Below are 15,060 nucleotides of genomic sequence, written 5' to 3'. Positions count from 1 at the left end.
ACCAGAAAAGAAATTCCTCCTGTCACATAATAATAAAAACACCAAATGCATTAAATAAATAAAGAATATTAAAAGCAGTAAGGTAAAATGGTCAAGTAACATATAAAGGTAGACCTATCAGAATTACACCAGACTTCTCACCAGAGACTATGACAGCTAGAAGATCCTGGGCAGATATTATACAGACCCTAAGAGAACACAAATGCCAGCCCAGGCTACTATACCCTGCAAAACTTTCAATTACCACAGATGGAGAAACCAAGATATTCTATGACAAAAACAAATTTACACAATATCTCTCCACAAATCCAGCCCTACAAAGGATAATAGATGGAAACCACCAACACAAGGAGGGAAACTACACCCTAGAAAAAGCAAGAAAGTAACCTTCTTTCAACAAACCCAAAAGAAGATAGCCACACAAACAAACATAACATCAATAATAGCAGGGAGCAACAATCACTATTCATGAATATCTCTTAACATCAATGGAATCTATTCCCCAATTAAAAAATAACAGAATAACAGGCTGTATAGATACACAGGACCCACCATTTTGCTGCAAAAAAAAAACACACCTCAGAGTAAAGGGCTGGAAAACAATTTTTGCAAGCAAATGGTCCCAAAAAACAAGCTGGAGTAGCCATTCTAATATCGAATAAAATCAACTTTCAAAAAGGATAAGGATAGGACACTTCATGCTCATGAAAGGGAAAATCTACCAAAAACTCTCAGTTCTGAATATCTATGCTCAAAATGCAAAGACACCCAGATTCATAAAAGAAACATGACTAAAGAATATACTTTTTTCTCAGCACCTCATGGTACCTTCTCCAAAATTGACCATATAATTGGTCACAAAACAGGCCTCAAGAGATACAAGAAGACAGAAATAATCCCATGCATCCTATCAATTCACCACAGACTAAGGCTGGTCTTCAATAGCAACAAAAACAACAGAAAGCCTATATACACATGGAAGCTGAACAACGCCCTATTCAATGATAAGTTGGTTAAGGAAGAAAAGAAAGAAAGAAAGAAAGAAAGAAAGAAAGAAAGAAAGAAAGAAAGAAAGAAAGAAAGAAAGAAAGAGAGAGAGGGAGGAAGGAAGGAAGGAAGGAAGGAAGGAAGGAAGGAAGGAAGGAAGGAAGAAAGAAAGAAAGAAAGAAAGAAAGAAAGAAAGAAAGAAAGAAAGAAAGAAAGAAAGAAAGAAAGAAAGAAAGAAAGAAGTTAAAGACATTTTAGAGTTTGATGAAAATGAAGGCATAACATACCCAAACTTATGGGACACAATGAAAGCAGTGCTAAGAGGAAAACTCATAGCTCTAAGTGCCTCCAAAGAGAAACTGGAGAGAGCTTACATTAGCAACTTGACAGCACACCTGATATCTCTAGAACAAAAAGAAGCAAATAAACCCAAGAGGAGTAGATGGCAGAAAATAATCAAACTCAGGGCTGAATTCAACCAAGTAGAAACAAAAAGAACTATACATTCATTCATTACTCTGAACTATGTATTGCCTAGAGCCAATGTGTAAAAGCCATTCTGGTGTCCCAGTGTGCCACAGACTGCAAGGAAGAATTACTGTAACAGTCAGGCGTCTGTTCACTACACCATCCTCTGACATCATGGTGAGATAGACATTACTGGGGGGGTGGGGGGGTGCAATCCAGTGGGATCCAAGGACACTTTTGGCTCACTGAACAGACAGGTAAAAAAAATGTATATTTCCCACAAACATACATATGAGTGGCATTGTACAGATTATACATATTGAGCAGGGTATGCTTATGTGTTTAGGATGTATATATATGTGTGTGTGTGTAAAAAAACAATCAAAGAACGATGTCACGAATTTAAAGAGGACACAGGAGAGCTTCCGGGGAGGAAGAGGAAGGGAAATGATGCAATTATATTATAATCTCAAAATAAAAGAGAATAGTGTAAGACAACCAATAAATAAATGCTCAGTATTCAGAAATCTTCCACAGTAAGAACATAAGAACGTAAACATTTCGGCATCCTTGTTTTGCAATGCTAAAATCAGATTGATTTGATTGATTTAAAATTTAATTCTTGTTATTTATTCCACAAATGCTCTTGAGAACATACGTGCACTGTACTGGAGATTCTGGAGGAAGTAGTGGGACTGAAGCAGAGCCTGTGTCCTCCGTGAGACCCTAATCCAGCCGACACATGAAAAAGCCTCTCGTCTGTGGAGACCTAGGTGTGGCCTCAACTGTCCAGAACATGGGATTTTTAAGGATGCATGCCTCGCCTCATCCAGATGTCTTGCTCAGCAGCTGCAGCGGGTAGGGAGCTTCGCACAGTAAGCAGTACAAAGCAACCAGTTTGAACAGAAGCTAAGATAAGCAGTTAGCTGAAAGAGGTTCTGTACAAACAAGCAGTTTTAACAAAGGCTAAGATATGTTAACTAGAACATCCTGACCTTTGCATCCTAGGCTAGAGTTGGATAGTTTTCTGTGGGATTCTCCATCAAGGACATCAGATTATAGTTAAATCTGGAAATAGCCTCAGCAAAAATCCAAGATGGAGGAATCTTTGTACTGTCTTGCCCCATCACGAAACAAAAATTGTAAAATGTACCTATCAAATAATGATGTATCGTGAGACCTCAAAAGAGAAGGAAAGTAAGACTACTACGGTATATCAAAAAAAGACTTCCTAAAGTATCATTAATCCATGGATAATGAATAGAATTGGGAGCTGGAGAGAAGGTATAACAGATAAGAGCACTTGCTGTTCTTCGTAAGGACCTGGGTGTGGTCCAGAGCATCCATATGGTGGATCACAAACATTTGTACCTCCAGTTTGAGAGTACACAATGTTTTTCTCTGGTCTCTGTAGGCACAAGGCACATATATGCAACACAGACATGCAAACACCCATAAACCTAAGAAATATCTTTTTCAGTTTTAAAAATTGCATTTAAATTTAAAATGCATAGAATGGGGTGCAGAAGAGAGAGAGCATCTTTCATTAAAATAATAAACAGTCCCCACGAGAGAGTTACTCTCTGACTCAACACGCAGAGGACCCAAGACAAGAAGCAGACCACCAAGACTTCTGTGAGGCAGAGTGGGCAGATTCTCACGACGAAAATAACTGTGAAGGAAAGCGGCGGGGAAAGTGAGCTGGGGAGAGAGCTAGGGGAAGCTGCTCAAGATTTGGAGCTGCAAAGTCCTAAAAGCAAGCTACGCTTCAGTGGGAACAGTATCAACTCTAAATGATGGGTAACACAGTCTTCCAGGATGGCAGTGGTACCCGCCTGTGATCACAGTCCTCCAGGGATTCCTATCAATGTAAGGTCTGCCAGGGCCACAGGGCAATACCCTATTTCAACAAAACCAAAAAATAAATTTAAAAAACCCAATAAATAATCAAACTGAATAGAAGCGCTGAGCACTGGGGGCTCCGGACCATGAGCTGCCCAACCCTCCCCAAACGACAATGCATCACCCAGAATTTGAAGTAAGGAGCACTGGAAATACTCCAAAATTAACAGAATGGAAAATATAACTATATTTCAAGTTGACACCTAATTGTGAAACAGCTGTCTCCCAACTAATCCTTGTCACAGAAAAAAAAATAGCCTATTACCACCAAAATGGGGGCTGAAAACAGAAAGAGCTGTCACTTCCAGCCAAGGGGGCACAGCAAGGGAGAGCACACCCATGGCAGTGTTTCCGGGTGATGAGTCACTGTGGTAGGTCTCCAGCCCTGCCCCTGCTTGCTCTCACACACTTCTGCTTATCCATAGCAAACTGCTCTGCTGTGGTAGGCCTTCTGCCCTAGTGTTCACATTCAGAATGACAGTGTAATAGGCCGTGCCAAATAACCAGGCTTCAGAGTTTAAGCATAGAGATCACTCTAAGTCATTCTTCAAGTTAACAATCATGATACAACGAAGCAATTCGTAAAATGCCCTCGGAGTCTCTGTCTTCAGCTGGCAGCACATTGAGAGCTGCCTCCGTTTGTCCTTAAGTCAAAGGCCTGATAGTAGAGTGGTGCTCATGGGAAGATCTTGTAATATCAGAGCAGCATGCTAGATTTTGATTATTTATGATACAAACACATGTGCAGACATACAAGATGACAAACCAGTTGCCCCTCCACTTACGTCTGTGATGGGGATCTTAGCTATATAAGCTTTGAACACAATCTCAGCTCTGTGCTCTAAATTCTAGCCTTCAAAAAAAAAGAGGATAAGGTTTGGTCAAACACACACACACACACACACACACACACAGCTATGTAAAAATGAAAACAACCAAATATAGGATGGATAAACCTGATGGGGACACAGAATCTCCTGTTTGCTATAAGAAAGCATGATTCTAAACAAAGCATTCCCACCTTCAAAGGATGCCTAATCACTGGCCTTCACACTGACTCCCCCTTGAATCCCGAGGTGTCAAGACTACAGAAGGGGAGGTATCAATTGCCCTTCTGGCATCTCTGCTAATAAAGTTCACCTTATTCACACAGCTTATCCATACAATAATGTTTTTCAGGATACCATTAAAGTAATTTCATCTATTTTCTATTTTAGTTATTGTGTAAATTCTCTGTACCTTCCTCCTGTCTGCAGGACATACTCCTGGCCACTCCACTCTTTGGCTTTTTGTAGCTTTGTAACTGTCTTTGTGGAGATCAAATAAATTCCAAAGTAGAACTACCCAGTAATTCCTAAAACTTGCCTAAGTGGATCTACACTATTTTTTCTAAGTTTTAAGAATCACACTCACTTTTCAGCAAATAAGAAGGAGGAGAAGGAGAAGGAAGAGGAGGAGGAGGAGGAGGAGAAAGAGAAAAGAATGATGCTGCCTACACTGTGACCTAAGTCACATCAGACAGGACAGTTGACTTTTGTTAAAGTTATTTTGCAAATTGCAGTTGTCATTAGATGCGAGGCCAGAGACAGGGTATATATTACCAAGCAGTATTAGTGGCCAAAGCTACATTTCATCCTCAGTCAACGCTGGACACTTGTTAGGAGATCCTTTGTTAAGGTGTGGCATTGCCTCTGTCTATATAGACATTGTGCGTGCATGTGTGCACACATGTGTGAGGGCATATGTGTGCGTGTACATTTTTCTTTTTATTTCAATTTTTCCTACAATTTATTGTCGTCATCGTCCTTCTCTCCCCAACTCATATCAGATCCTCCTAATCTCCCTATCCACCAAATTTCTCTCTTTCTCCTTCTCTCCAACAAAAAAACAAAAATCAAAATGAAGAAAAATAATCAGTAAAACCAAAAGTATTAAACAAAGCAGAAAATGCACACAAAAAAATATGGAGTATGATTGTGTTTGCCAATTACTCCTGAGTGTAGTCTATAAACCCGGCGACACTCCACTGGAGAAAGAAACCTGACTTTCCCTTTCCCACCTGATATGCATTATAAATAACTTCTTAAGCGGAAATGTCCCTTTGTCCATCTCCCCTTCTCCTTGCTGGGATTGCTTCTGGTTTGAACTTGTGTAGGTCTTGTGTGTACTGTATGTGAGTGCCAGTCCTGTTGTATGTGGAAGATGCTGTTTCCTTGGCGTTATTCAGCCTCAGTGGCTCTTACAATCTTTTCTCCTCCTCTTCCACATTGACCCGTGAGCTTTGAGGAGATGGGGCAGGCAGGCGGGAGGGGGAGGATAGATACAGTAATCCCATTTAGAGATGAGTATTCCAAAGTCTTGCACTCCCTATACATTGTCCAGCTGTGGGTCGCTGTCAATCTGCCACCTACCACAGTAAGAGGCTTCTCTAATGAGAGTTGAGTGACACACTGACCTTCGGTATAGACTCTTCAATTTATCTGTATTAATTCACCATAGCTATCAACTCAGCACGTCTCTATGTCAGAGAGCAGGTTGTACAGGCAAGGTCATAACAAAGCCAAACAGGCTAAGACCTTCTTTTTACTGCACTTAATAGGGATACATATAAAACTCGTAAAAGTTAAATGTGTCGTAATCAAAAGGACAAATTAGATAAACATATCAAGAAAGATGAAATTCACTCCCGGATAAGTCAGGTAGCTCTGTATGGATGCTGTGGGCACAGGGTGTTAGGACAGAAGGGGAGTGGTACCTACTAGGGAACAGTAAACTCTCCCAGAGGGTGGACACTTGGCATCCCACCCATCCTCAAGGGACTTCTGTGGCCACATTGGCCCCAGTCTGTCTCATCTTATGACGCCGGCCATGAAAGTCCTTTTTTTTTTTTTTTTTTTTTTTTTTTTGGCAAAAAGAAAAGAAAGAAAAGAAAAGCTTTGAAAACTCATGACCTAAGGCAGTGCTTCGTTTTCTTTCTTAACATTGATGAAAATCTCTTTTAGATCCATGTTAAAAAAAATATTCTGATACTCTGGAAAAAGTTTTAAGCTGCTCTCCTGTGGCCTCCCTTCCCCCAGCCTGGAACCTGCTTGCTCAAAGGTGGAGCTACCGGCTCATTCGTCCTGCCACGCCCACTGCTGGAACCTGCCTTTGCCGCCTGGAGGCACACACGTGTTCGTCCTGCTACTGGACCCTGAGTTACTTGGCGGGATATTGGGTTCCCTCCCCCTTCCTTTATAACTGAGTGTCTGGAAATAGTAAAATTGAGCCTTGATCAGAACTTGTTGTCTTGGCTCCATTGTTTCTTCCGCCCCATCTAGATTCCTCTCTTTTCAGCGAACTGCCATTCTCAGTTGAACCATTCGTGTTGTGGACTGCGGGCAGGCCGCAACACTCTCCAATTAAAATCTGGATGTGGAATAGTATGATTTTGTAGCTGCATTTTCCAGAGCCGCCATGCTACCAAGGAACAGCCTAACAAGCTCCTGCATGACCTTCCCCTCCCCAAGAACGCAGGCGAATCAGCCGCCCAGTCAGGGGTTATATTCACTACTTTAGATGACTCTGTCTTATTACAAGAGTCTGGATCTAGGTCAAACACATGTTTGTTTGTTTGCTCTCCTGGGAATATAAAGTGTGACTCACATTTTATCAGTTCTGAGTGCTTGGACAAAAACATAAACACACGATGAACACAGAGAGATGGAGAAGCAGGATTCCGGCTAAGGGCAGGAATGAATGGGAGTGGCCAGGAAGTCTAGGAACACAGAGCACATACAGAGCTTCTGGCTGAGATCCTGGGTTCTGTGACTCATGAGTCTCAGCTGTAAAATGGATACATGGTCTGTTCCTTCCTCTGGCATCAACAAGACAGAGACTCACTACCATGCTTCCAGTTTCTTGGTCACATGGCTCCTAGTTCCTCTTCCTTCCCTCACATAGAGGTTTCAGCTCTAACAGCTGTAGTGCAAACTGTAGGGTTTCAGTAATGCTGCCAGGATGCAACTATGGATGTTGATCCTTGGACACAGAACTGTCAGGAGCTCTGGCTCCCAGGTTCCACCCTGAAGTGCGTCATGGGTGAGTTTATACGCAGTCCTTCTGGACCTTGCCCACTGTGGAGCCTCTCAGGGATGCCTGCCGCTTTACCAGTCACCTGAAGACCACAGCCAACACCACAATTAACGCCCAAATAAGAATTCCACCAGGGTCTGAGTCTCATGTGTCTCTGCATTTGTTGTGCAATTTCATTCCTCTCTTTCTTGATTAAACAGCTTCCCACTAAACTGATGGCCACACTGTTGATGTACAGGTTGCTCATGGGCACAAAGATAGCCATCACTATCACAATGAGTTAAAGTGATTTTCGATGGGGGGATAAATAAGTAGATGGATGAGTCGACATATAGGTGTCCAGGAGCTACGTCCTAGCATTTATAATTGAGAAGCTGAGACACATTTCCCATGGTGCTGCGTTTTCCCACTCATCTTTGCTGAGTAAAAGCTGCAGGAATAATGATATTCCCCGTGGTCCACATTGTCTCTTCCCACACCCTCATCATTACCCTACCACACACAAAGCCTGCAGCTTCTCTCTCTCTCTCTGTGGTAAGGCTCACTAAGCATGCTTGTTTGGTGGTCCTGAGCCTCCTGCTCCTCCACGCTCCTCCACTCTGTCGTTTGTATCGCCCCTCTACCAGGTGGGACACCCCTCTTCAAGACACATTTACTCCAATGTCTGAGACAGTTCTCAAAGCTATAAGGTCCTTAATGAAAAGGACTATTGCTTGCTCAATTTCTTTTCCAAAAACATATCAGGAAAAATACTCATTTAGTAGTAGCATATGATGAATACATACGTATTTGAATGGTAAGAAATATAGGTCAATTCAGACTATTGGTTAGAAACAAAGTACAGCAGCCTGGAGCTGTTGGAAATACCATGAGGCTATCTCAAATAGAAAGACAAACGCGATGTACCAGAAGCACAGCTGCCAAACTGCCTGGATACAAATCCCGCCTCCTTCATGAACTACCTGAGTGAGTAACATAAGCTACTTAACACTACAGTGATGGGATCTGATCCTCTCTACAAAGTGACTGGTAAAGACCACAGTCTTTAAGTGATTTTGAATGTTCAAAGAGACAGTATGTACAAAGTGTTTACATAACACTTGTCATACAGAGAGTTGAGAAAATGCAAAAGATAATGTTTTCAAAAGGGACACTAATTTATATCAGAAATAATTATTCTCCTTATTACACAGTAAAAATTATAGAATGCAAAGGGAAAATTAAGTAAGGAGAAATCGCACATTAGAAAATAACACTGGGGTCTGGAGAGATGGCTCAGTGATTAAGAGCACTGCCTGTTCTTCCAGAGGTCCTGAGTTCAATTCCCAGCAACCACATGGTGGCTCACAGCCATCTGTAATGGGATCTGATGTCCTCTTCTGGTGCGTCTGAAGAGCAAAAGTGTACTCACATACAGACAATAAATAAACATTTTTAAAAAGAAAAAGGAAAGGAAAGAACACTGAAAAAGCTGAAGTGAGAACTCCGTCCCTGGAATGCTCGCAGCATAGCAGCAGCACCTGAGAACCTGCCTGGAACCTGCATGTCATGGTGCACATTCATAATCCCAGCACTAGGAGGCAATGTCGAGTCGATCTTTGGCACTTGCTGGTCAACGAGCTTATCCTCCTCAGGCAGCAAGAGCCACTTAAGCGCTTCCTGACACATTTTAGTACTTTGTGACCTTCAGACCAGTGAAGGACCCTATCTCAAAAAACAGTGTGTTCAACTAAGAATGGCATCTGGGATTGTCCTCTGGCTTCTGCATGCACACACAAACACATGCATGTGCACTCTCCCACACATGTGGAAAAGCACAGACATGATCATGCATACACACCAAAACCAGAAAATACCACTGAAGACATCTTAACACCTGCTTGTCTTATAAGCACCCCAAGAATCCATCACCACACACAGCAAATAGTAAAAATGGTAAAGAATTCACATGTTCAATATCTAGCAAAGCAAGAGTGTACTACTGTATAAGTAAATAAGAAAGATATCAGTTTTACAGCAGTAAGATAAGTACTATATAATTTAATTGTTGAATCTCACTGAAAATTGGATTGTTTATATTTTTTACTCCATCTGAATTTTTCCCAGATGTATTGTTTATTTTAAGTGCAAAAGCTCAAATTAACTACAAAGTTTGGGGAATAATAGAGTGAAGTAATGGGCGAGAACAACCACATATTGAATTAAATACCAATTTATGCATTGGACTATGACTTCTCTAAATTGTCTCTAAAATGGCCATAGTTTACCATCATTCAGAATTTCACTAAGCTCTGGATGTTTTCAATATCTCATTTTTTTTTCCTGATGCCTTCCAGAGGTCATAATGTTCAAATTCTAGAACATGTACAGATTATAAAGAGACAGCCCCCCCCCCAAAGCAATGCTGGTGTTGCCATTGCCTGCGGTTGCTCCCAGATCCTGAAGGGAAGACTCTCTTACTGAGGGCCTGATGCACTTCAGATACAGGACTGGAGGAATTCATCTGGAACTGACATGGAAATGGCATCCCTGAGGACCAGTTCTCTGAGTGCTGGAAGAAGCAAGCTGCCAGGGTTAAAAAGCCATCAGTAATCCTACCCAGCTGCAAAGCTTATACAACCATCACCAGAACGACAAGATATCTGAAAGGCACAACAGCGGCACTTACGCCCTATGGGTAACCAACAGTCATTGACTTAATAGGATACAAGGCCCAGAGCATAGAAGGGAACTTGTGTATGGTACTGGAAACACCTAGTGAGTTCTCTAAGGCCCTGGACTATAGAGGAGAACCTACTAGCATCACTTCCCTAACCCTAGACCATTTCTAACTGAATTCTAAACACTTACAACCATAGGTAAGGATAGCTGTTACTTGCCATCAAATAAAGCTGCAACTAGTCAAAAGGCAGAAAATAACTAGTCATGTGGGAACCAATCGCAATCAATATATCTACGGCACAACCCTTCATGGAAGGCTCAGAAAACAGCACAGAAGAAGGGACAGAAGATTATGAGAGTCATAGGAACCGGATGCCTGCTGTTAGTGTCTTCTACATATGTAAGGAAGTCACATCCACGAAATCTTAACAAGATTTGTTAAGATTTGTTATCTAAACAAGAGCTGGAAAACATAACACCAATTGGCATGTCAATATGGCATCAATGCCTGCACAGAGGAGGAGTCATTCCTCTTCTTCAGAAATGAGGATTCTGATAGGTTATGCAGTCCCAAGTGGTCAGCACTAAATCTACATACATATCAACAACACTAAAGTCAGCATGTTATATTTATAAACAGCAGGGGGGGCAGGTGTGGGGGGGGGCAGGTGTGTGTGTGTGTGTGTGTGTGTGTGTGTGTGTGTGTGTGTGTTCATGTGTGTGTAATTCTAAATGTTAAAAACTTCTGAGAATAGGACAAGCCAAGTTTGGAGCTCTTCATTAGCCTACTGAAGGGTCTCAGGCTAATAACTAAAGTTCTCTGAGCCAATTACTTCTTCACCTGTTAAAGGGGGAAACACATTCCCTCCCCATGATCAAATAAAATAATTTAAAGCAATGTCTGATCTTAAATACAAAAGTGGCTGCCACAGTTCCCCAGAGTTGTCGATGCAGACAGTTCAGGGGAAAGATGGGGGAACCACATAGAGTTCTGCAGATGCACAGGTGAGAAATAGGCAAGATCCAAGAGCCAACAACTAAGAGCTCTGCAACTGAGCGAGAATCAGTGCCAAGTGTCAGACAGCCCCTAGAATCTCAGCGACCTGAATTCCCGCTTCTATGTTTTAATAAAGGCCCCTGATGGCCTTCTAGACAGCTCCGTGACAGTGACAACAACATGCTTAGAATGTCAGAGATGAGAGGGTTTCAAAGGCAGAGCTAGAAGGGCTCCCTGCACAGAGGTGGGAGGACACTTAAAGCATCCAAGGCAGATGGTTATGTACTTCCAGTTTTAAAGATCTCCAAGGACCGAACTTGCCCATATTCCTGAGTTACCTGTCTCAGTGTCTAATCCCCTCTTTCTACTTATGTCCGTCTTTATGACCAACTGAACTTTTTCTCTTGCTACAATTTTAAAGTATTTCCTTTTATTTGGTCTCCTGTGAGAGTAAAGAACATCTGTTCTGCATCTTCCATACAATAACCTTTCAAATACTTGAAGACAGTTAAATCACCCTTCGTCTTCCCTCCTCCAAGTTAAACAGTTCTGATCCTGCTGAGCCCTCTCTTAGGACCTGGTCCCTATTCCTTACATCACTTTTGCTGATCTTCACTGGACTCTCTCCAGAGTCTCCATAGTCTTTGCCAAATGCAAAGACCAAAATCGAACACAGCACTAATGCCAAATAAAGCAGGGCTGCTCTTTGCTTCTGTCTCACTCTCTTGATAAAACATTCCAAGTGGTGTGCATGATTTTTTTTTAAAAATATATTGCTCTTTATAAGCCTCTTTGCTTTGTAATCATGAACGCTATCATTTCATGGGACCTTTCCTTAAGCCTTGTATCAGATTTCAAGAGCTTCAAACAATTCCTGTTAGTGAAGATGGAATTTTGATTTATTTTTTTTATCCTAAAAATTCCACCAGAGAACTCCTAAGCCTGATAAACAGCTTCAATGAAGTAGCTGGATATAAAATTAACTCAAACAAGTCAATGGCCTTTCTCTACACAAAGGATAAACAGGCTGAGAAAGAAATTAGGGAAACAACACCCTTCTCAATAGTCACAAATAATATAAAATACCTTGGCGTGACTCTAACTAAGGAAGTGAAAGATCTGTATGATAAGAACTTCAAGTCTCTGAAGAATGAAATTAAAGAAGATCTCAGAAGATGGAAAGATCTCCCATACTCATGGATTGGCAGGATCAACATTGTAAAAATGGCTATCTTGCCAAAAGCAATCTACAGATTCAATGCAATCCCCATCAATTCCAACTCAATTCTTCAACGAATTAGAAAGGGCAATCAGCAGATTCATCTGGAATAACAAAAAACCTAGGATAGCAAAAACTCTTCTCAAGGATAAAAGAACCTCTGGTGGAATCACCATGCCGGACCTAAAGCTGTACTACAGAGCAATTGTGATAAAAAACTGCATGGTATTGGTATAGTGACAGGCAAGTAGACCAATGGAACAAAATTGAAGACCCAGAGATGAATCCACACACCTATGGTCACTTGATCTTTGACAAGGGAGCTAAAACCATCCAGTGGAAAAAAGACAGCATTTTCAACAAATGGTGCTGGCACAACTGGCGGTTATCATGTAGAAAAATGCGAATTGATCCATTTCTATCTCCTTGTACTAAGGTCAAATCTAAGTGGATTAAGGAACGCCACATAAAACCAGAGACACTGAAACTTATAGAGGAGAAAGTGGGGAAAAGCCTTGAAGATATGGGTACAGGGGAAAAATTCCTGAATAGAACAGCAATGGCTTGTGCTGTAAGATCGAGAATCGATAAATGGGACCTCATAAAATTGCAAAGCTTCTGCAAGGCAAAAGACACCATCAATAAGACAAAAAGGCCACCAACAGATTGGGAAAGGATCTTTACCTATCCCAAATCAGATAGGGGACTAATATCCAATATATATAAAGAACTCAAGAAGGTGGACTCCAGAAAATCAAATAACCACATTAAAAAATGGGGCTCAGAGCTGAACAAAGAATTCTCACCTGAGGAATACCAAATGGCAGAGAAGCACCTGAAAAAATGTTCAACATCCTTAATCATCAGGGAAATGCAAATCAAAACAACCCTGAGATTCCACCTCACACTAGTCAGAATGGCTAAGATCAAAAATTCAGGTGACAGCAGATGCTGGCGAGGATGTGGAGAAAGAGGAACACTCCTCCATTGTTGGTGGGATTGCAAGCTTGTACAACCACTCTGGAAATCAGTCTGGCAGTTCCTCAGAAAATTGGACATAGTACTACCGGAGGATCCCACAATACCTCTCCTGGGCATATATCCAGAAGATGTCCCAACCGGTAAGAAGGACACATGCTCCACTATGTTCATAGCAGCCTTATTTATAATAGCCAGAAGCTGGAAAGAACCCAGATGCCCCTCAACAGAGGAATGGATACAGAAAATGTGGTACATTTACACAATGGAGTACTACTCAGCTATTAAAAAAAATGAATTTATGAAATTCCTAGGCAAATGGATGGACCTGAAGGACATCATCCTGAGTGAGGTAACCCAATCCCAAAGGAACTCACACAATATGTACTCACTGATAAGTGGATATTAGCCCAGAAACTTAGGATACCCAAGATATAAGATACAATTTGCTAAACACATGAAATTCAAGAAGAACAAAGACCAAAGTGTGGACACTTAGAAATGGGAACAAAACACCCATGGAAGAAGTTACAGAGACAAAATTTGAAGCTGTGACGAAAGGATGGACCATCTAGTGATTGCCATATGCAGGGATCCATCCCATAATCAGCTTCCAAACACTGACACCATTGCATACACTAGCAAGATTTTGCTGAAAGGACCCAGATATAGCTGTCTCTTGTGAGACTATGCCGGGGCCTAGCAAACACAGAAGTGGATGCTCACAGTCAGCTATTGGATGGATCACAGGGCCCCCAATGGAGGAGCTAGAGAAATTACCCAAGGAGCTAAAGGGAACTGCAACTCTATAGGTGGAACAACAATGTGAACTAACCAGTACCCCAGAGCTCTTGTCTCTAGCTGCATATGTATCAAAAGATGGCCTAGTCGGCCATCACTGGAAAGAGAGGCCCATTGGACTTGCAAACTTTATATGCCCCAGTACAGGGGAACCCCAGGGCCAAGAAGGGGGAGTGGGTGGGTAGGGGGTTGGGGGGGGTGGGTATGGGGGACTTTTGGGATATTAAATGTAAACGAGGAAAATACCTAATAAAAAAATAAATTTAAAAAAAATTTTTTTACTTTTTTTTTTTTTTTTTTTTGGTTTTTCGAGACAGGGTTTCTCTGTGTATCCCTGACTGTCCTGGAACTCACTTTGTAGACCAGGCTGGCCATGAACTCAGAAATCTGCCTGCCTCTGCCTCTGCCTCCCGAGTGCTGGGATTAAAGGCGTGCGCCACCATGCCGAGCGAAGATGGAATTTAGAAGTGTACTAGTTCAAAACATTTTTCTACTGACAATAAAAAGTAAAAGGGAAAAGATGTCAAAGCAAAATTCACACAATCCATAAATTGACCGTCAATATTCATATCCTGGTGATGTTCAAAACCATGTTTTCTTCACCATTTTATGTGCATTTAAAAATCTGCCTTTAGTTCAAGTGCTACATAGTCTAAGAAACTCTGTGGGGTCATCTTAAAAAGTTTGCAAAAAAAATTGAAAATTTGTTTTTAAACTTTATCCACAAGGTCCTGAAAAGTGGTGAGTCAACACATTGAAATTTTATTTGAGTTTTGCTATTTGAACTTGCCATCGATAATATGTATTAAACACACTCTCTCACAGCTGCCTTGATTTTAAGTGATTGTATGCATTCATCTCGTGGCAAAGTTCTAAGAGTTGTAGATCTGGCCATAAAATACTGAAACACCTTATGTTCAACTGTGAGACGTAGCAATACCTGAAAACAGCTTATGTCTGTCATAGTTTTCTT

General features: G+C 41.4%; 1 protein-coding gene across 6 annotated transcripts in view; it reads right to left on the bottom strand.

Moving 5' to 3' along the window:
- The window catches only part of Cfap299 (cilia and flagella associated protein 299), a 544,932-nt gene that overhangs the window by 489,997 nt on the left and 39,875 nt on the right, over positions 1 to 15,060 (bottom strand). Inside the window, exons 3-4 of one of the 6 annotated variants that reach the window (XM_085836305.1) lie at positions 3,291 to 3,355; positions 2,261 to 2,364 (exon numbers count right to left, since the gene is read on the bottom strand). The exons of 4 other annotated variants lie outside the window; for them this stretch is intronic. In XM_085836305.1, the coding sequence (XP_085692431.1) occupies positions 2,261 to 2,364; positions 3,291 to 3,355 (169 nt within the window). Of the gene's footprint in view, positions 1 to 2,260; positions 2,365 to 3,290; positions 3,356 to 15,060 lie in introns of those variants that run through there. One more of the 6 variants, XM_085836306.1, reaches the window with a different exon arrangement.

This window comes from Mus caroli, unplaced genomic scaffold (genome assembly GCF_978045245.1).
Source record: "Mus caroli unplaced genomic scaffold, Mus_caroli_1 scaffold_4, whole genome shotgun sequence".
NCBI classification, from domain to species: domain Eukaryota; kingdom Metazoa; phylum Chordata; class Mammalia; order Rodentia; family Muridae; genus Mus; species Mus caroli.
Note: the sequence above shows the minus strand (reverse complement) of the source record. Positions and strands in the feature narration are given on the sequence as shown.